This window comes from Monodelphis domestica, chromosome 6 (genome assembly GCF_027887165.1).
Source record: "Monodelphis domestica isolate mMonDom1 chromosome 6, mMonDom1.pri, whole genome shotgun sequence".
In the NCBI taxonomy this organism is placed as follows: Eukaryota; Metazoa; Chordata; class Mammalia; order Didelphimorphia; family Didelphidae; genus Monodelphis; species Monodelphis domestica.
This window is the reverse complement of record NC_077232.1, coordinates 288,046,708-288,074,431: the sequence shown is the minus strand read 5'-3', so window position 1 is coordinate 288,074,431 and position 27,724 is coordinate 288,046,708. Positions and strand designations below refer to the sequence as shown.

At 35.4% G+C, this 27,724-nt stretch overlaps 1 protein-coding gene across 3 annotated transcripts in view; it reads left to right on the top strand.

Annotated features, from left to right (window-relative positions):
* The window catches only part of USO1 (USO1 vesicle transport factor), a 76,758-nt gene that overhangs the window by 17,457 nt on the left and 31,577 nt on the right, over window positions 1-27,724 (top strand). For 2 of the 3 annotated variants that reach the window (XM_007495687.3, XM_007495685.3), the window contains exons 5-9: window positions 16,823-16,923; window positions 19,420-19,522; window positions 19,667-19,722; window positions 20,548-20,668; window positions 22,319-22,497. In XM_007495687.3, the coding sequence (XP_007495749.2) occupies window positions 16,823-16,923; window positions 19,420-19,522; window positions 19,667-19,722; window positions 20,548-20,668; window positions 22,319-22,497 (560 nt within the window). Of the gene's footprint in view, window positions 1-581; window positions 709-16,822; window positions 16,924-19,419; window positions 19,523-19,666; window positions 19,723-20,547; window positions 20,669-22,318; window positions 22,498-27,724 lie in introns of all 3 variants that reach the window. The other variant, XM_007495688.3, reaches the window with a different exon arrangement.

Here is a 27,724-nt window from a genome sequence, read left to right as displayed (position 1 = left end):
GAGACTACTATTCTGGATCCATCCCTGATGAGCCAGGAGGAACTGGCTTTTAAGTAGAAATAATGGAATCCTAGGGAGGAAAGGGGCCATGCTATCCTTAAGTTCACGATAGAGAAGAACCATTGTTGTATATAGGCTTTGGGAGAACTCTTGTGAAAGCATTCAGAAGAATTGGTAGGACTCTGTGATCCTGAGATACTACATTGAGCATAAACTTCTTCTTTTGATGAAACAAACAACAAATACTTTGAGGGAAGAAATGAAGTAAAAGGTTTCTGAAGAGAGTGGTTTGGATATCCGAAAAGTTGTAAAGCTACTCAGATTTTTAAAGTATGAGTACAGGCAATGGCAGTAAGAACAGATAACTGACAGTGAACATAAAAGTGACATAGTCCAAGAGTGTCAGTATCTCTTAAGCTCAGAATGAGCCAAGATTTGTGATAAATGCAACAAAAGGAATTTGAGTGTGTATTGGAGATGAGAGAAGGAAGATCAAAGGACCGTTTGGGGTGGATGGAACTAATGAAGAAAAGAAGGTAGACTTACTAAAGTCATATTTTGCTTCTGTTTTCTCTACCTAGGAGACTGGGAAGCATAGAACAAAAATGATTAACAGGGAATTGAAACCCAAGATAAGTGAGGAGATTCTAAGGGTAGCTGCCTTCATATGTCGAAATCATCAGGCCTGGACCAAGTATACTACACAGGGTACTGAAAGAACTTATGGATTTGATTGCTTAGTTGCTGGTGGTGATTTGTAAAAAATCCTGGAAGGTGGGGAAAGGTGTCACAAGACTGGAGATGGGCAAGTGTGGGCCTCATTTTCAGAAAGGAGTAAAAGTTTCTTTTAGTTAGAAGCTTGACTTTGACTCCTGGCTAAATTCTAGAAGGCTTTATCAAAGAATTGATTTATGAGCACTTAGAAAGGGAAGTAGTGATCACTAATTACTGTCAAGGGTTCATCAAGGAGAAATCAGACCAGACTTATTTGATCTCCTTTTTGTGCAGGAATACTAGAGGAGGAATAGGTTAGGGAAATTTCAAGCATCACAGTAGATATCATGTGACTCTCAATAGCTGGATTTGAAAAAGGCATTTTTTAGTTTTTAATTTTGTGAATAAGATGGAGACAGGTAAATATGTAAACTGGTTGAACAATCAGACCCCCAAAATGGTGATAGATGAATCAGATTAAACATAAAGAGTGAAGTACCATTGAAATGTTTTTGATCCTCTTATCATTCTTTTTCTCAGTAACTTGAATGATGGCATGCATATTGCACTTATTTGTGGATTCCATGAAGCTGGAAAAGATAGCTAAAATTTTGCATGACAGAATTGAGATGTAGAAATGTCTGAATGTAATAAATTGTAAAGTAATAAAGATGCTTTATTTGAGAGGGGAAACCTCAAATTCTCAAGTACAAATGGAAAAGACATGCCCCAGATAAATATCTGATTGCTTTAGTGCAACAAATAACAAATAGTAAAAAAGTGAATAATCAGTCGTGCTCCATTAGAAAAAAGCATAATATAGGAATACTCTACTCAGGAGATCTGGTTGAACCATATCTAGAATATTATTTTCAGTTGTGATCTGTATGTATCAGATAGGACACTGACAGGCTAGAGTTCTTCCAGAGGCTGGCAACTACAATGGTGAAGGATCTGGAAGCCATGTCAAATAATAGTTGAAAGAATCAGTTAAGCATTTCTTAAGCAACATGTCATACTAGGAGCATTGTGCTAGGTACTAGGGATGCAAATAGGAAAGTAAGATAGTCTCTGCCCCTCTTTAGAAAATGACATTCTGTTATAGGAGACACTGCATATTCACATATGAATAAATACAGGATACATAAAAATATGAAATTGTGTGTGTGTTGGGGAGGGGCACTAAAAATTAGAGAAAGAATTTGTTGTTTGTATCTTTGGAACTGTCTCCCCTAGTCTGGAAGTGCAGCAGTCACTCATGGGACTTTACCCCAACATTCACGGTCATGGAAATGTTAGCTTCCTCTTCATTTTTTTAGCCTGGCCTACTTTGCCCTTCCTTAAGCAGCCTGATGGTCTCTTGTTCTCAGGAACTTGTCATACTGGTGCTGGACTTGGCATGATCAGCCAATGTGAACTTTAGCTGCAGCTCAGAACTAGAAAACTCGAGTGATCTGTCTGCCATAGCATCCTCAGAAACAGGGTCTCCAAGTATGTGTCACAGCACCAAAGGCCTTTGGAAGAACATAGCACTTGGGTTGAACCTGGAAGAGCTAGAGATACCAAGAGGAACTAGGAGTGTTTGATTTAGCCAAGGGAAGATGGGGAAGACTGGGAGAGTGAGGACATGGTGGCAGATTTTCAGGATTTGAAGAACTTTTCTATGGAAGGGAAGGAACATTTGTGTATAAGTTAAAAAGAGAGATTTTGGCTCAATGAAAGAAAACTTTGTTACAATTAAGGTTGTTTGAAAATGGAATGGACTGGCTTGTAAAGCAATGAATTACTCATCACTGAGAGTCTGAATTATTATAGAAACACTTTGGGTTGCTAGTGGAGAGGAAATTCTTGTTCAGGAACAAGGATGTATGTATCAAATTCATGGCCATATGCCTGAACCTGATTAAAATATAATTGGTTGCCTGAGACACTTCCTAGCTTTGTGATCTTGAACAAGTCATTAACCCCAATTGCCTAGCCCTTACTTAGAATTGATTTTAAGATAGAAGGTAAGGATTTATTTAAACACACACACACACACACACACACACACACACACACACACATATTGTTCAACAAAGTAAAGGAAAATACAAAACAACATAGTAATGTTCATTTGTGGTTTTCTAAGATGTAATCCACTGGAATTTGGCAACATAATATTAGATGACTTCAGATTTCCCTTTAAACTTTAAGATACTGTGGTTCTATGAGTTGGCCACATTTGAACTAGACATAGGAAACAGCACGAACCAAGGCACAGAAATTGGTCATATATAGTAGAGTAGCCCTCTTTGCACTGCAGTGTATTATGAAATGAGGCAGAAAAAATGGACTGGCATCAGATTGAAGGACAGAAAACAAAGGAATTGGAATTTCCATGCCTTGTGAAAGTGAAATCCTTTAAAATTAAAGAGTTATTAAAATATTCTGTTAGAAATTTGTGGGAGAGTGAAATATTGACCAAGTTGCTCCTCAGCTCTGTCATGGCCCTTTGTTACCCTTTCAGAAGGCCATGCCTACCCAGCTGCTGACTGGTGGCAGAAGGTAAAGGACACATGGCATCCACTTGGAAATATTTCATCTAATGGGTTCAAATTATCTTTGAACTTCCAAGTTTAAAAAATGTGCCTAGTGGCATACTGGCTCAAAATCTTGACAGCGTTATTTTAATATCTTATGTGAGTTTGATTTATTTCTTATAACCAACTAATGTCTTAAGGTAATAAATAGGTAATGGGAACTGTTTAAAAGCTCATATTGTTTTGTGTATGGTGCTGTGTAGGAAATGCTTATCTTTTTCAACCATTCTCTCTTCTTTCTTTTATGTCTACCTTTGCAGATGATATGGAAGGTAAAAGAGATGCATTTATATGTGCATGATGCTTTTTGGCATAATTTTTGATAACGTAAAAACTGTTATGTGATTTCTCCCCCTTCATCTTTTGGTAAAGATTTTCATATTGAAAGTGGCCTTATTTGAGAATTCCTTTGTTAAAGTCTTTAATGAAGTTATATTTTTATTGATTGCATTTGTATTTTACACGTGGATATTTTTGTTCTCCAGAACTAAGGAAATGTTTCCAGGGCAGTTTTATAATTAAAATAATGGGATGTTTGACACTATGACAATGCATATATCAAACCAGTTCGGATTTTCTGCCTGGAAAAAGATTGCCTTACTGTATTTTTACTTGTGTGTTTTTAAATCTATTGATACATTAAATGAAACCCAGCAAACCCTTGAAAAGCTAACTTTAACCCCCTACAAATTATAAATAGAAAATATTTTATTGTTTATAGAATTCATCATTATCATTTATTGGAACATCATTACCATATCTTGATGTTCCCCTTCTTTGCTCTATTTTGTAACAAAGATAGTTAAGCAAAACCAACTACTGCAATGATGTTGATTCTGACAAAGTATATATACTGTTATGTACTTGTAATTTCCCACCTCTCTACTGAGTAAAGAGTTGTGTTTTTATCATCTATGAAATGTCCTTTTAATGTGGACCATAAATATTAACACGGACAATTTGAAAAACAATTTCCTGAAAGCATAAAAATACTGTTTAGTTTAAACTTAAAATTCAATAAGTATAATTTTAACTTTTATTTTTGTGTGGATTAAGTGATTTGATTTTTAAATGAGGAAAGAAATGCTACACAGTCATAAACTGGGTTGAAATGATAATTGAACAAATACCCAATCCAACGTAGGCTTATTTGTGAAAAAATGACAAAGGAAAATAGCTTCTTAGTATGTTTAGTGTTATCTTTTATGCTGATATCATTGTTTAAATTAAATGAGAACTATCTGTGTCTTTTTGGAATAACTAGAGCAGTAGTCCTAGAATTTGTGGTGGCAATTGGAAGGAGCTACCATTAGATTTTTTTTGGTATGAAATATTTGCCATAATTGAATTCTGTTTTTTCCAAGTTATGTGGAATCTTTATTATATGCTAGTAATATACAAATATTTTGTTGAAAATAAGTAATTTGGGAGCCTGAATTATTTTGGCAAAAATTTTACTTCTAAAAAAGTTGTAAAATGTTGACTCATTGGGTTCTTATACAATGCTTTTCAGCAGTGCGTGTTCTGTTCTTTATTCTTCAAAACAAAAGCAAAACGGTCTTGACAGAGGCTGTAAAATTCCACAGCTATGAGAAGAAATTTGTAAATTTACCAAATTCTTTCTGAGTAATATCACTGATTATAAAAATTAGAAATGATTTAGTCCAAGGCCTATCTTTTTACAGATGGGGAAACCAAGACCAAGAGAGAAAAAGTGATTTGTCCAAAGTCATCTAGGCTCTAAATGGTAGAGACAGAATTTCAGCATATGCTGTCTTATCCCAAATCCAGGACACTTTCCACTGCTCTATAATGTTTTTTATTTATTCTGTTTTTATATGCGTTTTTTTCCTCATTAGGATGTGAGATGAAGCATGTCATGACAGCTGACCTCAGTTGCTTCAAGTTTCATAGTTGGGAATTTGGGCATTTAACCTTTCAGTGCCTCAGACAGTTCCCAAAGATTCTCCATTACAAATCAGGGGCTTATCCACATTGGTAGAGGGAGTTTTTTCACTGGGAGTTCCCTATATTGGGGAAGTCACAGGTCTAGCTCTCCCTGTTTAGTCTCCTTTCCCATTTCTAAGGCTCAATATTACATATGAGTATATACCTATCTTGTGACTTTTTAAAATATTTACTTAGTATAGCACATCTTAGTATTTCTTGACTCATCTTTTGCTCTTTTCCTATTACTGTTGCAGTCTGTAATTTACTTATTCTGCTCTTTGTCCTATTACAAATATCTTAAATTAGAAAGCCACTTCTTCAGTTTACCAATATTCACTTTATCAATATCAGCATAAAAATTGGAAAATTTCAAATAAATCAGGAGCATATTCTCTGTTCTGCAACTTTGTGTTTCAGTTTTTTTTTTTTAATTTAGTTAAACTTTTGTTTAAATTGATCAGAGTCAGGGTGTCATATTGGATAGTCTTTGAGGGAGCTTCATTGGAGACTGTGGCTTCGTTGGGGTACTTGGAGCTCAGCTTCAACTTGGACTCTGACTCCTGGACTACTTCGTTCAGATTCCTTGTTTCTGATACCTACTAGCTGTGGTTCTGGACAAATAACCTTTCTGTGCCAGTATCCTCATTGATGAAATGGGAGGATCAGACCCGATAATTTCTAAGGTCCCTCCCAGATCTAAATCTATGATTCTATGATCCTAACAGTGTTGAGGTAGCAGAACATTTCTCTTAGTTTCCCATTTGAAATACAAAGTAAATGACTAACAAGAGAAGGCGCACAATGTTTCACCAGCCCCCCCATTCAGGGAGATCTTGTGTTCTAATATTGATCTGTATTTTGCTAGCTGTGTGGCTGTGAAGAAGTTGCTTATCCTCTCGGTGTCATTGTTTTCTCATGCAAAAATTATGATGGAACCAGACTGTAATTTTAAAAGTCTCTTCTAGCTCCATAACTCTATGGAAGTTGCTTGTTTTTGCTAGGTAACAGAAGGGAAGGGGCACTCCCCTTTGTACCAGTTCTTTTTTACTCTGCATACCAAGAGGGTAATAATTCCAAACATGGTTCTGCCTCTACCACTACCAGCTGACTCAGGTCAATTAGGGTTACCAGGAAGGTTATCAGGTTCTCCTTCCACCCTTTTTCTCTGTATTCCTTTCTCCTTAGAGAGATTACTTAAAGAATACTTTTTTCTTTTAAACATATCTTGAACAAAGCAGCTAGTTTTTAAACCAACTTTTCCAGCACAGATTGTTCATTCCTTCCATTTTAAATCTATGAGTGGAGATATGCTTTCCCTTTTTGTCTTTTTAAGATCACAGAATTGGTAGTTTCATCTCCACCTTTGGGGGGTGGTTCAGACATGCAAAACATTTATCAGACATGTACCATTGGACCACAAGCATATTTGTAATTGAGCAGTATTTTGTTTTTCCATATATGGAATGCTAGACTGAGCTCAGTCCAGGGCCATGGATCATACTAAAGAAGCTCTATGGTATTTTAAGGACTGATGCAATCAACATAATATCAAGTACAAATAGGACCATTTTGAGAACCTTGCTATTGCTATTTTTAAGGAATGCTCTCTAAATTTAGCCTTTGTGTGAGAAATACTTTATGACACTTGGCAAATGCCTTTGGTGAGCATATAACCCCGTTCTGCCCTTTGCTTGATATTGATTATTCAAATATTGGGCTTTAAACAAATATGTCTCTGGTTGCATCTGTTGGGGATTCTTTATGATCTTATATATGCATGAGAGGTAGTTTGGAGGAGAACTTTTAAGACTGAAGTTTGCTGCATTAAATAAAAATGTTTTTCTTAAATCAGCAATTAACTTTGCCTTTCAGTAAGTTGTATGATTGTGGAAATTTGTTATTGCTGTAGAATATAATCTGGGAAAGCCTGATTGTTCCCTTCTCATGTGTTCCTGAAAGATGATACACTCAGGTTATGTTCTGAGTGTTACAATAAAAATTATAAAATGGGTATTTAGGTTCAGAATTAAATATTATATATTATCATTTCTAATCTTTAAAAATCTTTCCCTAGTTGAAGTCTTTGAAATAGTTCCCTGTGCCATTTCAATTTTCTCTGAGCCATTTTCCATTTTAGTGGGTAATTCCACTGTCAATAATGATGCTAAGGAAATAGAGGCAAATCACTTTTATTTTGCATTTTTTTTGTTTTCCCCTTTTAAAAATTTCATTTATTATATGCTTTTAGGATGAAATAGATTTTCACAGTACAGCTCTCTTGCTTCCCCCAAGGCTTTGTCCTAGATCTTGATCTTTTCTCTGTACTTGGTCTCTTAAGGGAACCCATCAATTTCCATGGCTTCAACTTGGCAGGTGGCTTCTCAGATCTTTGTATTCAGCCCTTCTCTCTTTCTGGAGCGCTCTAGAGTTGCTTATCAGATATTTACAACTGGGTGTCCTATAGACATCCCTAACAGCAAAATAAAATTCATTATTTTTCCTTTGAAAGGGATTTGTTTTTTTGAACTTCTTGAGAGGATACATTTTTTTTTCAAGTTATCAGATTATTTTATATTTCTTACTTTCATTCTAATTCCTCCATTAAACTAACTGCTTGAGAGCAGAGGTTGTGTTTTTTGCTTTGTTTTGTTTGTTTGTCTCCTCAGTGCCTGGCATGTAGGAAGCACTTAATAAATGCTTGACCCTATCATATCTTATCAATTGCAAAGTCTTGTTTCCTTTTCAACATTTCTCCACTCATATAGGTCACTGTCTTGGATTAGGACATCATCACTTCTCACTGGCTTCAGCTGACCTTTCTAGGCATATAATATATTTAGTTCCTTTCATGCACTCTGGATCAACCACACTGGCTTTATTGGTTTTTTTCTCATGCTTGACATATTCTATTTTCTTTATTTTAATAGAATATTTCTGTTCTGTTTTCTTCTGAATTCCCTCATATTTTATTTTATATATATTTTATAGTTTACTTTGGTATATCAGTTGTTTCTGCCAATAGAATATAAGCTTCTTAAAGAATATAAGCTTCTTAAGGGGAAAGGATTGTTTCTTTTGACTTTGAATCTCTTAATGCCAGGCACACAGGTACTTCATGAACATAGAACCCAGGGACACTTTTTTTTTTTTAACCCTTATCTTCTGCCTTAGAATCAATATAGTGTATCGGTTCCATGGCAGAAGAATGGTAAGGGTTAGGCCATGGGGGTTAAGTGACTTGCCCAGGGTCACACAGCTAAGAAGTATCTGAGTTCAGATTTGAACCTAGGACCTCCCATCTCTAGGCCTGTCTCTCAATACACTGAGCCACCCAGCTGCCCCCAGAAGCACTTTTTTAACACAATGAAAAGAATTATTATGTAGCTATGTAATGTTACAAGGGAATCACTTTAAAAGACTGATATATATTAATTTAAGGTCGCCAAGGAATCAGCTATGTAATTCCTAAATGAAAAACTCAAGTCAGCCGTCAGCCTTTTTTGGAGTTTAATTACAATAGGAGCAAGAAAGGAATTAGAGATATATATAGAGAGAGAAAGGGGAGAGAAGGGAATAGGGCTTAAATACCCCTTCTGTTTAGGCTGGGCCAAAAGGCCCAAGCCCTTAGATAGCTGGGGCAAAGAAAAGAGATCAGTCCCTTTCACTCACGTGTCCAAAATGGAGAAACAGTCTCAGAGGCCCCCACCTTCAGCTTCCTTCCGAGCAAGCTTCCTCAGAGACCAGGAACCACACCGACCAAAAACTCAATCCTCTCTCCCGAGTCTCCAGACCCTCCTATCTTTTAGGGACACCATCCAAGTTGCCTCCCCTCAGTCCTCACATCTACCAATCACTCTTCATCAATTTCCCTGTCAATGGAGGCTCTCGCTTAACCCAGGACCGCCCAGAGGTTTCTGGCCTTTATGTCTGTTGAAGGTCATATTTTCAAATGATTAAATCTATACTCCTTTGCTACAGCCCTTTCTAAATCCTGTTAACTTGAGTATGGTAGAGATTGGAATAATTAAATTTTGATCTAGGCTGCAGCCCTTACTCAATCCTATTAGGACTGAATAGGGTGGAGTATCTCCATTGTATCAATTCTAAAATCAATCAAGACTCAAAGAAATTCCTGTTCTATGCTTAAGCATAGGTCAAAGTCCTTTCCATTGTTCAGCAAAGGGTCTCTGTCCTAAAGTAATCTTAAGAAGGGAAGAGAAAGAACCTCCCATGCCAATGGAGTTCCCATTCCAATAGACTATCAGTAAGAAATTTTCCAAGTATGAAATATCCCAATGGTGAAATTTTCAACAATTATAAGTCTAAGGAAATTTGAGGTTTACAGTAAGGAGTAACATTAGTCTTGCCTTCTTCACATCTGACCTTGATTTTTCATGGTTTTCAGGAGGCATCTTACATATTTAAAGTACATGTAGTATACTTTAATGTTTTTTGAACTGTAAAACAAAGCTGTTCAATAAGCAAGGTGCAGAGTATTATTCTCATTTTCATTGAAGAGGAAAATAAGTCTTAGAAGTTGTGTGTATTATCTTGAGTTCATGCAGTTAGCTCAAGATCAAATCAAGGTGATTCAACTTTTACCCTTTGATTGGTAAAATCAGTGAAGATATAACATGAAAATGGATGATTATCACTATGTGGAAGGTGTCCATTACAGCATTAAGATGGAAAAGATTCAGGGGCAGATAGGTGACCCAGTGGATTGAGAGCCAGGCCTTGAGATGAGAGATCCTGGGTTTAAATTTGACCTCATATACTTCCCAGCTGTGTGATCCTGGGCAAGTCATTTAATCCTCATTGCCCAGCCCTTATTGCTCTTCTGCCTTAGAACCAATTTGCTTCTAACATAGAAGGTATAGGTTTAAAAAAAAAAAGGGTAGAAGAGATTCCTTATAGATTGTGAGATCTAAAATACTCCTGCTTATGGATAACATTGTGCTTATTGCATTAGTCAAGCTTTGGAACATGTTGTAGACTAAATGAAATCCATAATCATTTAAGTTCAGCCTAACCATCTTCATAGAAAAAACCCAAGTGATTGAAGAATGCCTCTTGTCATTATGCTATGCAGAATATCATGAACAAATGGTATCTAGATTGCATTTGGAAAATTGCTTGGTGTTTTTCATAATTCCGGTATCTTCTTTTTAATTATTATTTTAATTAATTTTTTTAAACTCCTACCTTCTGCCTTAGAATGAGTACTGTGTATTGGTTCTAAGGCAGAAGAGCAGTGAGGGCTAAGCAATGTTGGTGTTAAGTGAATTGCCCAGGGTCACACAACTGGGAAGTGTCTGAGGTCAGATTTGAACCTAGGACCTTCCATCTATAGGCCTGACTATCCACTGATTTACCCAGCTGCCCCCTACAGTATCTTCTTGAAATAAAACCTATATTTTCAACTTAACTATTTTTTTTTCTGGCAACATTGTATGACTGTCAGGTTCTGCCACAACCTCTTAGGAATTAAATGTTCTGGGGCACCCAAAGGGCAATGGAAAGGGTTAAGGCAAGTATAAATTGCTTCTTATTACTAATAAAGAATTACGTAACAGAAGAGAATGCAAGCTGAGCAGATAGCTGAACAAAAGGCTAACCGATGGATGAACTTAATCTACAAGATCATATTGATTAGAATATCAATCAAATAGGTATTAATTCCTACAGTATCTTTTTACTGTTTATCTTTTAAATGTTATTGCTGAAGTGAGTTTGGGTTCATGTGCACCTTCTGGTGAGGGGATGTATTTAGTTGTGATAAACTTCAACCCATGAAAGAAAGAGGTAGAAGGTGACTGATTAATAATGAAGAAAACTATACTCACTATCATTTAATGAATCAACAAAGATTTATTAAACCCGTTCTTTAAGCCAGGTCTTCAGAATACAAGTGTTAAAAAATGAAACAATACCTACTCTCAAAGAACAACTTTATGGGATCTTTGCTAGTGTAAAAAGGAATTCTTTATTCTTTTTTTTAATTTAACAGGAACCTGGAGGTCCTCTTACCAGAGATGTGTAGAGATTAGCCAGCCCACAGTGATGGGAAGTAGAAACCATAGAGATAGGAAGTGAGGTAGGAAAAGGGGAGAAAAGGCTGTCAGAGTCAGGCAGTCAGTTGCTGACAGTTAAGGCTGGCAATTGTGGAGAAGTTGGCTGCTGGGCATGAGTTGGTTGGCATTTAGTTGCTGGAATATAAAAGGTGGGCCTGAGCTTACTGAGAGGGCTTTTTGGCTTTAGCCTTTAGAGGGCTTTTTGGCTTTTGGCTTTTGGTTTGGGCTGTTTTTTTTCTTTCTTTCTTTCTTTCTTGAACTTTTTGGAAGATAGCTGTTGACAGACATAATTGGGGTTGGATTAAACTTTGGGTTGGAACTTTGTGGGGTGGTTGCTGGTTATAGGTAGATATAGGCAGTTCTAGGTAGTTATAGGATAACTAGTATAGACATTAGGAAATTTTCTTTTTCTACCTCTTTCCTATATTTCTCTCCTTTACTATATTCATTTTACTATATTTTTTAATATCTATTTTAATTAAACTAAATTGTTAAATTATTAAAAGCTGCTCTCTTGTTTTGTCAAAACTCCCAATTTAACCCATACATTTAATGTCTAGCCAGCTAGGAGATGAACCCTCAATCTTCTGATCATTTTCCTTTTTACTGAAACTATCCCTAAATCAAGTTCCTAACAGTTAATTCGGTTATAGCTGTTGATCCTTTATGTTAAACAGCACCATCTACTTACAGAAGTAGAACTGCAAACAAAATTAACAATTAGATTAACTATGATTCTGAGTAGTCTAGTTTAAATTGTGATGCTGTTTCTTGTCTATCTAAAATGGCTTATTATCCAACAGAATATTACACAATGGCTTTATGTAGCACTGTTCCTAGCCATTCTTACAGTGATAGGAGACTTGACATTTTTCCTATTCCTCCTCAGGAAGATACAGAATAATAGTTTTGTTGAACTAAAAGCTCACCTTGAAGAAAAACTAGAAAATAACTTGAGTGGCCTTAAGAAGCTGGAGAAGAGTTTGGGAGGAATCTGAAGACTTCTATAAAAAAGCATTAGAAAAGCTTGAGAAATCCCCAGAGTAAGAAGAGAGATTTCTCTGTCAACACTCCCTCATCATTAGAGCTGACTCAGTCTCTGTCCAGTCCTGCTCCCCACAATTCTGCTCATACTAAAACTACCTCAACTCCTCCTCATCTTGTTCTAGCTATCTCTAAATCTACCCAGACTCCTCCCACTCAACCTATTTCCCTGCTGACTTCCATTACCTGTTCCATAGCAATTCAAATAAAAAAACAAGAGACAGAAACCAAAAATAATTCAGTTAAATTCCTATTCCCCTTAAAAGAAGTACCCACCTTTAATAAGAGTGGAGATGTAATTTCTCTAAGGCATCATACACCATTTACCCCCCAAGATATTGAGAGATTCTAGCAAAATCTCCCTTCTTTTGAGGATGATTATCTTTTGAGGATAAAAAAGCTAGAAAGCCTTTTTCACACATATAATCCTAGATGGATTGATATTGAAAATTTGCTCCAAGTTTTTTTGACAGAAAAATAAAATTGTCTCTCTTGTCAATCAGGCTCAGGGAAGGAGAGGAGTTCATTGTCCTCCTCAAGATCCAAAATGGAACCCCAACAATGAGCAAGATTACACAAGACTATGCCAGGCTAGAAAGTCATTATTAACCACTGTGAAAACTTGCTCTGATAAGCCTGATACTTGGACAAAATTTGAAAATCTTAAACAAAATCCCAATGAAAATCTGTCCCATTTTATGGATAGACTTATTGTGCTGGGAGGTAGCTATAGGATCTTGCCAGAGAAAGGGATGTCAGACAAATAAGGAGATAGTTTGTGAAAAACTGTTGTAAAGTGGTCAGAAATTATTTTAAGATCAGTTGTCTGAATTGGGCTAATATGGTCTTTCAAGAATTGAGAAGAGTAGCAGTTTATGTATTTAATGGCTGTGAAAAGCAAGAGGAGAACAGTGACTTAATAGTGACATTAAGGTAAGTAATTAGAAGTTTAAAAGAGGAAATTGAATGAGAAAAAGCAAATCAAGCAGTGGCCATAGCCTCTTTGCAAGAATACACAAATCAAACACCAATTTATTGCTTCTGTGGAGAAAGGAGTCATGTAATGTTAAAACTGTAAAGGTAAAAAGTAATGGTTGGACAATAATTATGTTGTTTCCAATATTTATTATATCTCAAATAAGAAATTTATTTACAAAATAGAGAGGAAAAAATAAAGTGGAGAAATGTGAAGGGGATAGAAAAGTTATCTATACTATCTTAATCCAGGCAGAGATTAATTAGCACTCAGCTAGAAAGGCCAGTAGTGAGTAATCACACAACCTCCTCTAAGATGGAAACTAGTCTTTCCAGAAACTAGGAAAGGAGTCAGCCTTTCACTTACCATTGAAGTAATCCAGGAGTCAGAGTCCAAGTTGAAGCTGAGCTCCAAGTACACCATCCAAGCCAGTCTCCAATGAAGCTCCCTCAAAGACTATCTCCAGGAGACACTCTTTTCAGACTATCTTCTCAAAGACAATCTGTCTCAAGCCAAAGGTTTTTGTGGCTTTTATGATGGTTCCTTGTCCCTTTCCCTCTTCACAGGGGTCAATCACAGTTTCCATATTGTCTAGAACTGCCCAAAGGCAGTGTCTGTGGGATCGACTTCTTGCCTTCTGAAGGTTAAGTTCTCATCTAAGGGTGTAAATTTTCTAAAATTAACCTTTTGGAGAGGTGCATACTCATCCTGACTAATTGAGTTTCTGAGGGTATGAATTCACTAAGTGGTTTGTGAGCTCCTCCACCTAGTTCAAGCTTGTGTTGATTCAGTCAAAAGGTAGACAAAGGAGAGTTAATTCTGTCTTCACAATCTAGTGAGTGTTAGCTTAGCATAGACAATAGAGTAACAGACTCTCTTTCACAGTACTCAATAACATAAATTTTAGAAATAATGGGAACTCTAGGAATAACAACTTTAGAAATTATGACAATTTTTAGAAATAATAACAATAGAAATGCATATAGAAATACTAATCCAAATGAGGCAAGTGATAATTTATAAAAATATATCCAAAATGGGACTCGTCCACTCAATACTCAGGGTGGAAATCCCCCTCAATGAGAGGAACCCCAGAGAAATGGCCAAGGACCTTCATGAAGGTCAGGAGGGGAGAAAGGACTCTGGAATCAGAGAATGAAACCTTTGATTTCCCAGACACTGATATCTTAACACATTATCCCAGTCCAATCTCCTCTACATAGTAATGAGCCTCATGTAAACTTGAAAATTGGGGATACTTATTATGTGTCCCCACATAATAATAATAATAATAATAATAATAATATTGCCTCTTAGACACTGAAGCTTCCAATTCAATGTTGATGAGTAAACTATATTGTTGTTGTTTCCTTAACACTGCTCTTCTTGACTGATCTCCCCAGGTTTTACTTCTCACTTAAGTTAATTCTAGAAATACCTGGGGCTTGGGTAAAAGGAAAGTAGATTTCCTGGAGTAAAAAAAAAAAAGATAAAACTTTGTTAATTTCAGCTTAACAATTATTCTCCATAATAAAAAAAATGCAGTTTTGTTTTCAGAGATTTTTGGCTGTGAGATGGAATTCTGTTGGGGTGGTGCAGGGCTGCTGAGAGGGAGTGAAAGTTTTTCCCCAGGTTTGGCCCTCATAGCTAGTTAAGAAACAAAGCAGCCTGCTAGCTGGTTTTTAAGTTTCTAGAAAATAAAGATAAGCCTTGTGTGTATTTAGATACTTTGAACAATAAACAGAAATACTCAGTACTATTTTTTTTCTTTTTTTGTCAGCAGTGATGTGATTCTCCCCCCCTCCCTTCCCATTTTAACTATGTCTGCTCATTTCCATATCATGTTGATATTAAATGTCATACATGGGGTGGGAAAGGAAATTCCAATAAAAAACCTTTAGGTTTTTGCATGTTGCAAATAAAACAATTTGAAATTCTAAGAAATTATCTTTTCTGCTGTGTGGAAGATTTAATTTAAGTGACATTAAAATAAAAAAAATTTTTAAGAAAAATCCTTATTCTAAATGACAGATTGAAAAATGGGATCAAGTGAATAGGTTTTGATAATGTTTATTTTTCATTATTTGTCTTAAGCTTTTATTTAACTGAATGAAAATGACCATTATTTTCACTGTTTCAAGGGGCTTTTCCCCATTTTTGGAGAAACAGTTCAGTGTGGGAGTGGTGGGAAGAGTTAAGTGTAATATTCTTAGATAATGTTAGAGGATCAGTATAGTAAAATTAATAATCTTCTGAAAGAGTTAATGAACAATTGATGGGTAACTTAATTTCAGAATTGTAGTTAATAAGAATTTAAGTCCTTACTATATTCCAAGTAGTATAATAAGCACTGGAAGTACAAAGAAAGGCAAGCAGCAGTCTTAGCTTTTGAGGAGACTACATTTAAGAAGTAAGACAGAATGTAATTAACAAGATATATCTATGGAGTAGGTGGGAAGCACTCTGAAGGGGTAAGACTAGCATGTGGGGGCACTAGAAAGGCCACCTGGAATAAGTGAGATTTGAGATGTATCTTGAAGGGAATCCAAGAATATAAAAGGTAAAAATACTTTAACACTTGGATATTTAATGACTGAACTTTTAGGAGATGTATCTGATTACAGTCTTAACTTAAAAATATGTATTTTTGTTAGAAATTTTTTGATCTTTGTTTTTGTATCACTTTTATTTCCAAATATACCTCCTCTGTTCCCCCAGGCCCCCTCACTCCATTTAATCTTGTTAAAAGGGAATTAAAAAACCGAGGTTAAAAAGTATCACCCCAATCTGATAGTATATGCAGTGTTCCATAACAGTGGTCTTCTACCTCTGCCCAGGAAAGCATAGATGTTCCTTTCTTCTTTGGAGTCAAACTTGCTATAATTACACAGCATTTGGCTATTTGGTCTTTGGTTTTGTTTTTAGATTTTATATTATTATACTTATTGCATGTGTTATTTTCCTGGATCTGATCATTTTATTCTACTTTGATTCATATAATTCTTTGAATTCTTTTAAAGTCTCTGGTTTCTTATAGCATAGTGATATTCCATTCATATTTGTGTGTGGATAGTTATCCCTTAATCAGTGTTCCTCTAGCTTTCCTACTAGTGTTGCTCTAAATATTTTGCCTTTCTTTGTAATTTGTATCTTTTATCTTTTTGGAACATATACTTAGTAATAGAGTCTTTGGATCAAAGGCCATGGACCTTAAACATATGCTGATTGAAGGAGATCTAAAGATTGAATGTTGACTGAAAATTAAATCTAAACCTTTAAAAAAAGTTACTGGTGCTTATGAAAGTAATTCTATTGAAAGACTAGACTTCCATTGTTAGAACTATATCCTTCATAATTATAATATTAAATGTTAATACTTAGAACATTAAAATTCGACAAATTAATTGCTGAAAAGCCTCAAAAAAGGAAGCCTCAAAATAATTTAGCAACATACTGAAGTATTTTATATTTGAATGTTACAGAAGACAATTCTTCAAAGCAGAGTGATGATTTGGGAAGCCAGTTTACAGAAATTTTCATTAAACAGCAAGAAAATGTTACACTCCTTTTATCCCTCCTGGAGGTGAGTAGAGCACCTTACATATTTTAGAATTTTGTGAATTTAGAAGAGATGTCATACATTTAATCTTTTTTCATTGTTATGATGCTACCAAACATAATTTAGGTCTTCTGGTTGTCTCTCATTTCTCAGTTTTTATTATTGCATTATTTGAGATAATCATTGCTAGTCATGCTTCTGGCACTCCCTGTGTGATTATGGTCAGACCTTTAACCTTTCTTGAACTTTAGTTTCTTCATCAATAAAAATGAGAGGGTTGGAATAGATGGTCTTTGAGGTCCCTTTTGATCCTAGCTGATTTTCTTGTCTTAATTGCTTTTTTAGTCCCAAGCGTAATCTTGATGTATCCTTTACTTTTTGCATATTTTAAATGTTTCTTGATAACAGCAAATTGTTATTTTGTTTTCTCATCCATTCTGTTTTTTTAATTAGGAAATTTAATCCAGTGACACTTAAAAGTTATAATTATTACAGTTTATGTCTTTCATCAACTACTTTGAGTATTTATGACTATAAACTTATTGCCTCATTAAATTAGCGCATATCTCTGTACTTTTGTTTTATTTATACAAATCTGAATTTTAACCTGATCTCCCCTGATTACTTCCTACAGCTTTTTCTGTTCTCAGTCTATTTGAGTTTACTTGTGTTATTCTCTGCTCCTATGTTTATTTAATAATAATAATAACAACAATAATAATAATAGCTAACATATACGTAGCACTTAGTATGTACCAAGCACTTTTCAAATGTTATCTCATTTGATCATCACAGCAAGCCTGGAAGGTAGATACTATTATCCCCATTTTACAGTTAAGGAAACTGAGGCAAATAGCGATTAAGTGATTTGCCCAGGATCTACCAGCTGATAAACAATATAGAGTATACCTAATCCTCCCTACCTGCCCTTACCAACCCAGACCATATCCATTCTTCCACTCCCTTTCTTATTTCTTACTCCTAGTTTTCTTTAGATTTTATTCCCAGACATGATAGTTCTAGATAGAGGAATTAAAGTACAGTGGAAAGTATTTCATAATCCTAACTTCAGGTTCTAGACCCATTCTTTTTCATTTCTCTTTTTGATATCTTGCTAGTCTTCCTCTGAAGCCATGAATCTCTTGTACTCTCCCAAAAACATGACTTTCCAGGTAATCTCCTCACTTCTTCCTCATATGAGGAATTAATATCAGGATAGATATAGGAGTTCTTCTGAAGTGTCATGCCCTGTCTGCAGAGTTTGCTACAAGACTTGGCTCCTCATGTCTGAGGAATAGGGATACATTCTTCCCTTTGAGTTTTGCCTATCGGTGTTCTACTCTATTTTCTTACCACCCAAAGTCAAGAAGAGAAACTGAGAGTTAAATGTTCATCTCCTATTTGAGCCCTGACCAATGATTATCTGGAATTTCCATTTAATTTCTTTCTCTGTATAACTGAGTATTCCTACTATTTCAGCTCTTATAATGTTGAATTATTGAGAGAATGAGATTTTTTTTCTCCCCAAGATCCTCCTTTTTTCTATCTCTTCTGTTTTTGATTATTATAAAAAACAAGATGTACTAATTAGATTTATGGTTTCACACTCAAGTATTTTAAGGGTTGTTCTGCTTAGTCACACAGAGCAGAAATAGGGGCAATGAGTGAAAGTTGCAAAGAATAAAATTTAAGCTTAATGTAAGGAAAAATTTGCTAGCAATTAGTAATATTGAAAAATGGAATGGGATATCTCAGACATTATTAAAATGCCCTTCACTTGAAGCAAAGATTACTGTCAAGCAAATTGTTAGGTAGACACTGAAATGCTTTATTTTAACTCAAATTCTGTAACAATCTTACTTCTTCTAATAAGGGAGGCTACCTTGGAAACCTTATTCTAACATTTTTCCAGAATTCTGATTTTGGATTTTAAGGATATTTCACCTGTTATTTTTCCTATGGGATAATTTGGCAGAGGACAGGAAGAATTGGATAAAAGAAGGCTCAAAAGAGAAAATTGGGCAGATGGGACTCCTCTTCCCATCCCTCATCCCAGCGTTCCACCTATAGATGCTAGAAATTAAAGCAATCCTCAGTAATTTACCAGAGATTCCAATCTTCTTTGGATAAGGAAGTAAACATCAAAGGGGGGTGGGGGGAGATGTTGACATATTGGACTTTGTGAGATGTTTTTTATATAATTTTAAGCATTATGTGAAAGGAAGTAGTGAAATTTGATAGAAGACAATAATAAATGTGTGGACATTTCAAGGCACATTGAATGAGGATATACCATTTCTAAAAATGCTTTCTGCTATTTATCTAATTTCTGTGGTTCTTTTTTTGTGTGCAGTTAGTAATAAATTACTGATTTCAATTAATGCTCTCTTAATTTCCTTTACTTTTCAAATTAGTTTTAAAAATTCATTAAAAAATTTAAATTGAAAAAATTTATATGCTCTGATCAGTTTAAAATGGCCTAAAAGTATATATATAAATGCTTTATAATCTCTATTGCAGGAATTTGATTTCCATGTTCGCTGGCCTGGGGTGAGGCTTCTTACCACACTTTTAAAGCAGCAGGGACCACAAGTGCAACAGATTATTCTTGTTAGTCCTATGGGTAAGAGACTTGCCTAATTTCAGTTTATAAAAATGCTTGAAAATGGAATTGTAAGAGTGGTTTTACTCTTGACACTTTGATTCATTTTTTTAAGATGTATTTCTGGACTACAGATGTTCATGTCGTATGATTTGCTTATCCTAGGTGTTTCAAGATTGATGGATTTGCTTGCTGATTCCAGGGAAGTTATACGTAATGATGTAAGTAAATAGAGGCCCAAGAGACTGAGGTTGTTCTGTTTTCACTTTAAATGTTTCCTTTCCAGACATAATTTTAAAAACAGTAGAAGCCTGATACTGTTTCTATACTTGATTTGTAGTTTTATATGAGTTAGAAAGGAGAAGAGAATGTTCATCTGGTTCCATAAAGGATAGTATAAGATGACATTTTTTTTCCTTTTGTTCCTTTTTATATAGATCATAGTTTTAACCAAAATATTTGTTGCTATTTAGGCCAGTGTAGCACATCAGTCCCTTTCTCAGAAATGGTGCTAGCATAATGCTGTGTCCATTCCTTTCTCTACACATGTAGAGGAAAGCACTGTGGACACTGAACTCTGTGAGCTAGTCAAAACATGCCAACGTAGGGTTTTGTCCCTGATTTAGAGAGCTCTTAGTTATACAGATTTTGTTGTGCCCTAAGCCCAAGGCATTGGAATATATGCATTTGAATTTATTAAGTCTGGGTATTTTACTGATTAATAGTTATAGAGCATAATTAGCTTAAAAGAGTATTCACTTTCTATTATACCTTTAAAGACTTGCTTATAGAGATACAGTTTTAGGTTCCTTGCTATTTCATGAAATTGCCCTTTATTATTTTTCCAAATAGCTGTATAAAATTAAAAAAAAATCTGATAACTTCTCTGGACCTCAGTTTCCTTATCTGTTAAATGAGGGGATTAGACTAACTTATTTCTGAGACTGCTTCTAACTTCCAAAATTATGTGATTCTATCATTTTGATTGGCTCATTTCCTATTAATATTTTAAGCTATTAAACATTCTTTCTCTTATTCCCCACTAGGGTGTCTTGTTACTGCAAGCATTGACAAGAAGTAATGCAGCAATTCAGAAAATTGTTGCTTTTGAAAATGCTTTTGAAAGGTTACTGGATATTATCACAGAGGAGGGAAATAGTGATGGAGGTATGGTATGAACATACTAATAATATGAAGTGTTATTTAACCTTTTTAGATTAAATACAAGGAGTTTTTTAAATACTAAGAAATGAAGAAGTGATAAGTCATAGAAAGTGAAAGCATTTACTTTAAAATCATGATGCAATCCAGATTCTGTGACTCTTCCCTATCTTTTCATATAATATGCTACCCATTACAGAAAACTGTGCCACCTCTTTCACTTGTGGCTGGTGGACAGGGGCTGAAAAAAGTAAAAGGCAGGGAGGTAGTATGTTAATAAAGTATTCAATAATAAAAGTGCAGTATGTAATAATCATAGCTGGTAGCTGACTCAGTAGATGGAGTGCTGGGCCTGATGTCAGGAATTCTTGAGTCCAAATTTGGCCTCAGACGCTTATTGTTTTGGAATCCTGGGCAAATCACTTAACTTCCATTTCCTCTAATCCACTAGAGAAGAAAATGGCAAACCATTCTAGTATCTTTACTAAGAAAACCCCATGGACAATCTTGGAGTTATGTGGTCCATGGGTTCATGAAGAGTCAAATATGACTGACCAACAAATATGATAATCAAGGAAATGGTAAAGTCATAATTGGATGTTTACTATCAGAAAATAAATTCAGAATAAATGAATTATTATAATAGTTATTTTTCTAGTTACTGTTTTGGAAATAGCATTGAGAAAAAAACATTCCTTTTTCATAGAACTATGTATCTTAAAAAGATGGAAATTTTTCTATCTTATTTTAGTTCCTAATAATGTAGTATAGAAATTAAAATGTATTTCAGATATGGAGTGGAAATATACTTTGCCTTTAGTTATATGATGCTAGCCACCTCTTCCCCTTACAAACACAAGAGAAAAAAATTTAGGATTTTATTATGGCATTACAAATTTATTTTGGTAGAGTTCAACAAATAATTATAGAACCTTTCTATTGTGTCTTCCCAGTGTGTGGGAAGTATTTTGTTTTAAATGTGAATAAATACATGTGAACTATTTTGGTTTAAAAAATGAGATTACTTCTCGTTAGGGAAAATCAGGCAGTGTCCAAGAAAAGATGAAGTTTGCTTTGAGCCTCTAAGGATCAATAGGATAGGAAGGGAAGAACTTTCCAAACATGGCAAATATGAGCAATGATCTGGAAGTAGCCAAGCAAGGGATGTGTTATAGCACTGATTAGTTCATTTTGACTGGAACATTGGGCTTACAGAGTTTCAACATAGGTTGGAGCCCTATCTTAAAATATCTTTAATAGTATACAAAGACTTAATTCTTTAGACAGTGTAGAAGTACTAAAGTTTGTCAGTGGTGGAGGTTACTTGATCAGACCCACTTTTTAGGAGATTGCCATATGGAGGGATGGCCAGGAAGACTGGCAGTAATCCAGATAAAAGGTAACAAGGACCTGAACTAAGACTGTGGCTGTAGAAATGGAAATGGGGGATCATTTTGGGAAATGTTGCAGAGTTAGAGCTGATGACAGACAAGTGAGATAGATAGGGAGAGAGAGAGGAAAGAGAAGATGTGAAAGGCATTAGTAACTAAGTTATAGTCTTAACTCATATTCACCTTAACTTTTTAATGTATAATCAGACAGTGATGCTCTAGAATTTTCTTTCAGATCATAACTAAAACAAGTTTGTCTTTTCAGGTATAGTGGTTGAAGATTGTCTCCTCCTGCTTCAAAATTTGTTAAAGAACAATAATTCCAATCAGAATTTTTTTAAAGAAGGTTCCTACATTCAGCGTATGAAACCTTGGTTTGAAGTTGGTGATGACAATTCTGGCTGGTCTGCACAAAAAGTGACTAATCTTCATCTGATGCTTCAGGTAAAATGTTCTTTGACACAAATATAATGGGAACTTTGTACAGCTCTTTCAGAAGAAAGTATATAACATAGTTGACTTGTGGAGATTCCTGATAGGATTTCACCCAATGAAGAGTTGATAAATCTTTTGTTTTAATCTTATAGATATGATTTCTTGACTTAGAGAAATACCATTGTAAGTTAAAGCCTTTCAAATCCAGTGAGGTATTTTCTGTTTATGATGTTTTATATGATGATGAAGGTTTATCTGTTAATGATGTTTTATAACTTTATGCAAACTTATAGAATAATGTAATAGAAACCATAATTTTAGAATTAATGCAACAAGTTTTTCTCTTCAGGTATTTATAATACTTCTCTATGACTGGTTCTAGAAGCTAATGGTAGAGCTAATATTAGACTCTGTCTGACTCTGCAAAGCACTTATTTGTCACTTATTCAGTGTTCTTTCCATTATATGTAGTATCAATTGCTCTAATTCTGTCAAGGTCCATTGTTGTCTGTGACAGGAGAGTCTGTGACTACAAATGGATGAATCTCTAATTTGAACCTTAAATTATTCAGTGCATGCATTGTTCTAGGCATTGCAGATACAAAGATAATGAACATTCTAATTGATCTTTGCCTCAGTCTCTCCTCACTCCAAGCCATTCTTTACTTAGCTTGAACTTCCTGAAGTGCAAATTTAGTCTCATTATTGTTCATGAACTCCCATGGCTCCGTTACTTCCAGGATCAAATACCAAATCCTGTTTGGCTTTTAAAACTCTTTATAATCTGCCCCTTTCCAATTTTTTCCCACCTTCTTTCCTTTTCCATACCCTGGTTTCCTTGCTGTCCTCACCCAAAACATTCATTCTCCCAACTCCATGTTTTTCCACTGGCTTTAGTAGGTGTATCTTCATCTGAACACAAATAGCTTCAATAAAGTAAGACTTGTCTAAAGTGAATTGAAGAAGAGAGACAGGTGGGAAAGTAAAAGGTTACTTCTAACTAGGGTGTCTCATGCTAATTAAGTCTTGAAGGAAGAGAATTATTTCAGCAGCTAGAGATGTGGAAGGAGAGAAGGTTGTGCCAAGCATGCTGGGGAGGGCTGAGCAAACACAGAAGCAAAAGGAGAAGGAGGGATCAGGGTATGGGATCCAGAATGCGCCAGTGTGACTGGAAGGTAAAATATACAAATAATAATGGTTTGAAATAAGTCTGACAGCTTATTGATAGCATGCTATGCTTTCAATATTTTCTTTTAAACATTGAAGAGTGTGCTCTACTAGTTACGAAGCTATCCAGATTGTCCAAGTAAGAAGTAATGAAGTTAGGGAATAGGATAGGCATAATGAGAGACTGATGGAAGAATCATGACTAGTAAAAAGGATCAAGAGAACTTAACTTCTTTGAGGTTTCAAACCTTTGTGATGGAAAGGATGTTGGTGTTATCCACAAAGGAGCATAGTTGGGAGAAAAGTCAGGTCTAGAGAGAGAAAGAGAGATGGTAAGTTCTCTTTTGAATAGACTTCATTTGAGATATTAGTATAGCATTCAAAAGGAGAAATCTTCTAGGCATTTAAAAACAAGGCACTGAATGGAGCTCAGGAAATTGAGAGCTGAAGATATGTAAGCCCTCTAATAGAGGTGGTAGCTGAAGCCATGGAATTTGTTAAAATCTCCAGTGAAGAAAAAAGATGGTCAAATACAGAGTTTTGGAGAATACTCACCTGGTACATTTGTGGCTTGGGAAGAACAGGCACAACTCATGGAGGGGATGGAAAAGGAAAAGTCTCAGAAGCAGGAGGAAACCCCAGAGATAGTGTCAGAAGAACCAAAGGAAAGGATAGTATCTAAAAGTGCCATGACAGTCATCATTGTCTAATGTAGATGTAATGTAATATCAAGAAGGGTGAAGACTGAGAATGAGGATTCATCAGTGAAGGATCTTGAGTGACATAGAAGAGAATGGTTTTAGTAGGGTGGTGAGGAGGAGACAGGTTTTTTTTCCCCCTGAATTCAGAAGAGAATTCTATCAAACTTTTATTTTATTTTTTGAAAATTTTATTTAGTCAATTTAGAACATTATTCCTTGGTTACAAAAATCATATTCTTTCCCTCCCTCCCCTCCCCCACCCCTTCCCGTAGCCGACATGCAATTCCACTGGGTTTTACATGTGTTCTTGATCAGAACCTATTTCCATGTTGTTGATGTTTGCACTAGGATGATCATTCAGAGTCTACATTCCTAGTCATATCCCCCTTAATCCATGTAATCAAGCAGTTTTTCTTCGGTGTTTCTACTCCCACAGTTTTTCCTCTGAATGTGGATAGTGTTCTTTCTTGTAAATCCCTCCAATTTGTTCAGGATCATTGCATTGCCACTAATGGAGAAGTCCATTACATTCAATTGTACCACAGTATATCAGTCTCTGTGTATAATGTTGAGGAGACAGATTTTGAATAACATTGGGAAAGAGGAATGGATTGGTAAAATTGTAATGACCTGCTCTAAAGGTGAGCTAAGTAGATAGTGCCAAGTTGAGCTAACTTAGACAACACGCTTATGTAATTAAAATAAATTGCTTCAAATATTTTACAGCTTTCATTGATTGTCTCTTTAGTCTTGGCTTGGTTTCCAGAAGAGTCATTAAACTTGTAGACCAATTGTGATACTTATGACTCTTCCACCTTTCTTTTTTTTTTTTAAACCCTTACCTTCCATCTTGGAGTCAATACTGTGTATTGGCTCCAAGGCAGAAGAGTGGTAAGGGGGTCAATGACTTGAGCAATGGGGGTCAAGTGACTTGCCCAGGGTCATACAGCTCTTCCACCTTTCTACAAGTTGCAGAATATTTGCCACCCATTGCTTAGGCTTTATTTTGTGGTTTCCTTCTATTTTATTTTCATTTATTTATTTATTTGTTTTTTTTATCTTTCTATCTACCTATTTATTTATAAGATTTTATTTAATTAGTCAATTTATAATATTTTTCCTTGGTAACAAGAATCATGTTCTTTCCATCTCCTCCCTTTACCCTCTCCCATAGCCAATGTGCAATTCCACTGGGTTTCACATGTGTCCTTGATAAAAATCTATTTCCATATTGTTGATCTGTGCACTAGGGTTATTATTTAGAGTCTGTAACCCTAATGATATCCCTATCGACCCATGTGAGTAAGCAGTTGTTTTTCTTCTGTGTTTCTACTCCAACGATTTTTCCTCTGAATGTGGATAGAGTTCTATCTCTGAATTATTCTGGATCATTGCATTGATGATAAAAATAGAGAAGTCCATTACATTCAGTTGTACCACAGTATATCAGTTTCCGTGTATAATGTTTTCCTGGTTCTGCTCCTTTTACTCTGCATCAATTCCTGGGGTCATTTCAGTTCACATGGAATTCCTCCAGTTCATTATTCCTTTGGGCACAATAGTATTCCATCTCCAACAGATACAACCATTTGTTCAGCCATTCCCCAATCAGAGGTGTAATATTTATAGGGGAAAATGAGTGGGATATGAAGAACAGGGTATACAGAAGGTTTTGTAGCAGGGAATGGAGGAATTGAAGGGAGAGAGGGAATATGGTTGCCAGTGAGGTAAAAGGAGAGAGATGCCCCATGCCGAGAGGCTATTTTTGAAAAATGGGGTTCCTGAGAAATGGGCCACTTATGATAGCCTGAGGGGATGTCTTCTCTATAGATTGATGTTGCAGATACCCCAGAGCAGGTAAGCACGGACCCTCCTGAGGGACATGCCTCCCCCCAGACTTACTCACCCAGCAGGGATTCAATAAGGACTGTTTTATAGTTGAATGACTGTCCTGAGGTTCAGCTCCCTCTTTGTCCCCTGAAATATGTTAGTCCTCTTATCTGACTGCGATATTTCAAATATTTTAATAACAAGTTTGGATTGGGGAGGTATCAGGGAAGAGGGATTCCCTAGATGAGGTTTGAGTCTGTCTCAGTTTTTGAGCTGAGGCCAGGCCTCACAGGCTGGTGGAGGATTTCTGTTATTCCTGTCTGTGCTAATCCGTGCTAGATTTCTTAAGTTCAAAGTCTTAGCAATAGACAGCAAGAGGAAGAAAGTTCTGACCTTAAGAACTGGTTGGGCCTGTATCTTCAGGCTGATGCCCCTAAAGACCAGCCTTACAGTTCAAAATGCTTCCCTTACATCCTTTTCTTTTTCTTCCCTAATTGCTACTGCTGGTGTTTCTAGTACAATGTTAAATAATAGAGATGATAATGAGCATCCTTGTTTCACTCCTGATCTTATTGGGAATGCTTCTAGTTTATTCCCATTTCAGATGATGTTTGCTGATAGTTTTAGATATATATGGTTTATTATTTTTAGGAAAGGTTCTTCTATTCCTATTTTTTAGTGTTTTCAATAGGAATGAGTGTTGTATATTGTCTAAGGCTTTTTCTGCATCTATTGAGATAATCATGTGATATGGTTTTCCTTATATTGAATCATACTTGCATTCCTGGTATAAATCCCACCTGATCATAATGAATAACCCTCATGATCACTTGTTGGAGTCTTTTTGCTAGTATTCTATTTAAGATTTTTTTTTCATCTGTGTTTATTAGGGAGATTAGTGTATCATTTTCTTTCTCTGTTTTTGACCTGGATTTGGAATCAGTAACAAATTTGTGTCATAAAAGGAATTTGGTAGAACTCCTTCTTTGCTTATTCTGTCAAATAGTTTGTATAATATTGGGATTAGTTGTTCTTTGAATATTTGATAGAATTCATTTGTGAATCCATCTGAACCTGGGGATTTTTTCTTAGGGATTTCTTTGATGGCTTGTTCAATTTCTTTTTCTGATGTGGGGTTGTTTAGGTAATTTATTTCTTCCTCTGTTCGTCTAGGCAGTTTATATTTTTGTAAGTATTCATCCATATTACCTATATTGCTATATTTGTTGCCATATAATTGGGCATAATAGTTTTTAATGATTGCCTTAATTTCCTCTTCATTAGAGGTGAGGTCTCCCTTTTCATTTTTGATACTGTCAATTTGGTTTTCTTCTTTCCTTTTTTAAAATTAGATTGACCAATACTTTGTCTGTTTTATTTGTTTTTTCAAAGTACCAGCTTCTAGTCTCATTCATTAATTCAATAGTTTTTACTTTTAATTTTATTAATTTCTCCTTTAATTATTAGGACCTCTAATTTAGTTTTCATCTGAGGATTTTTAATTTGTTCACTTTCTAGTTTTTTAATTTGCATGTCCA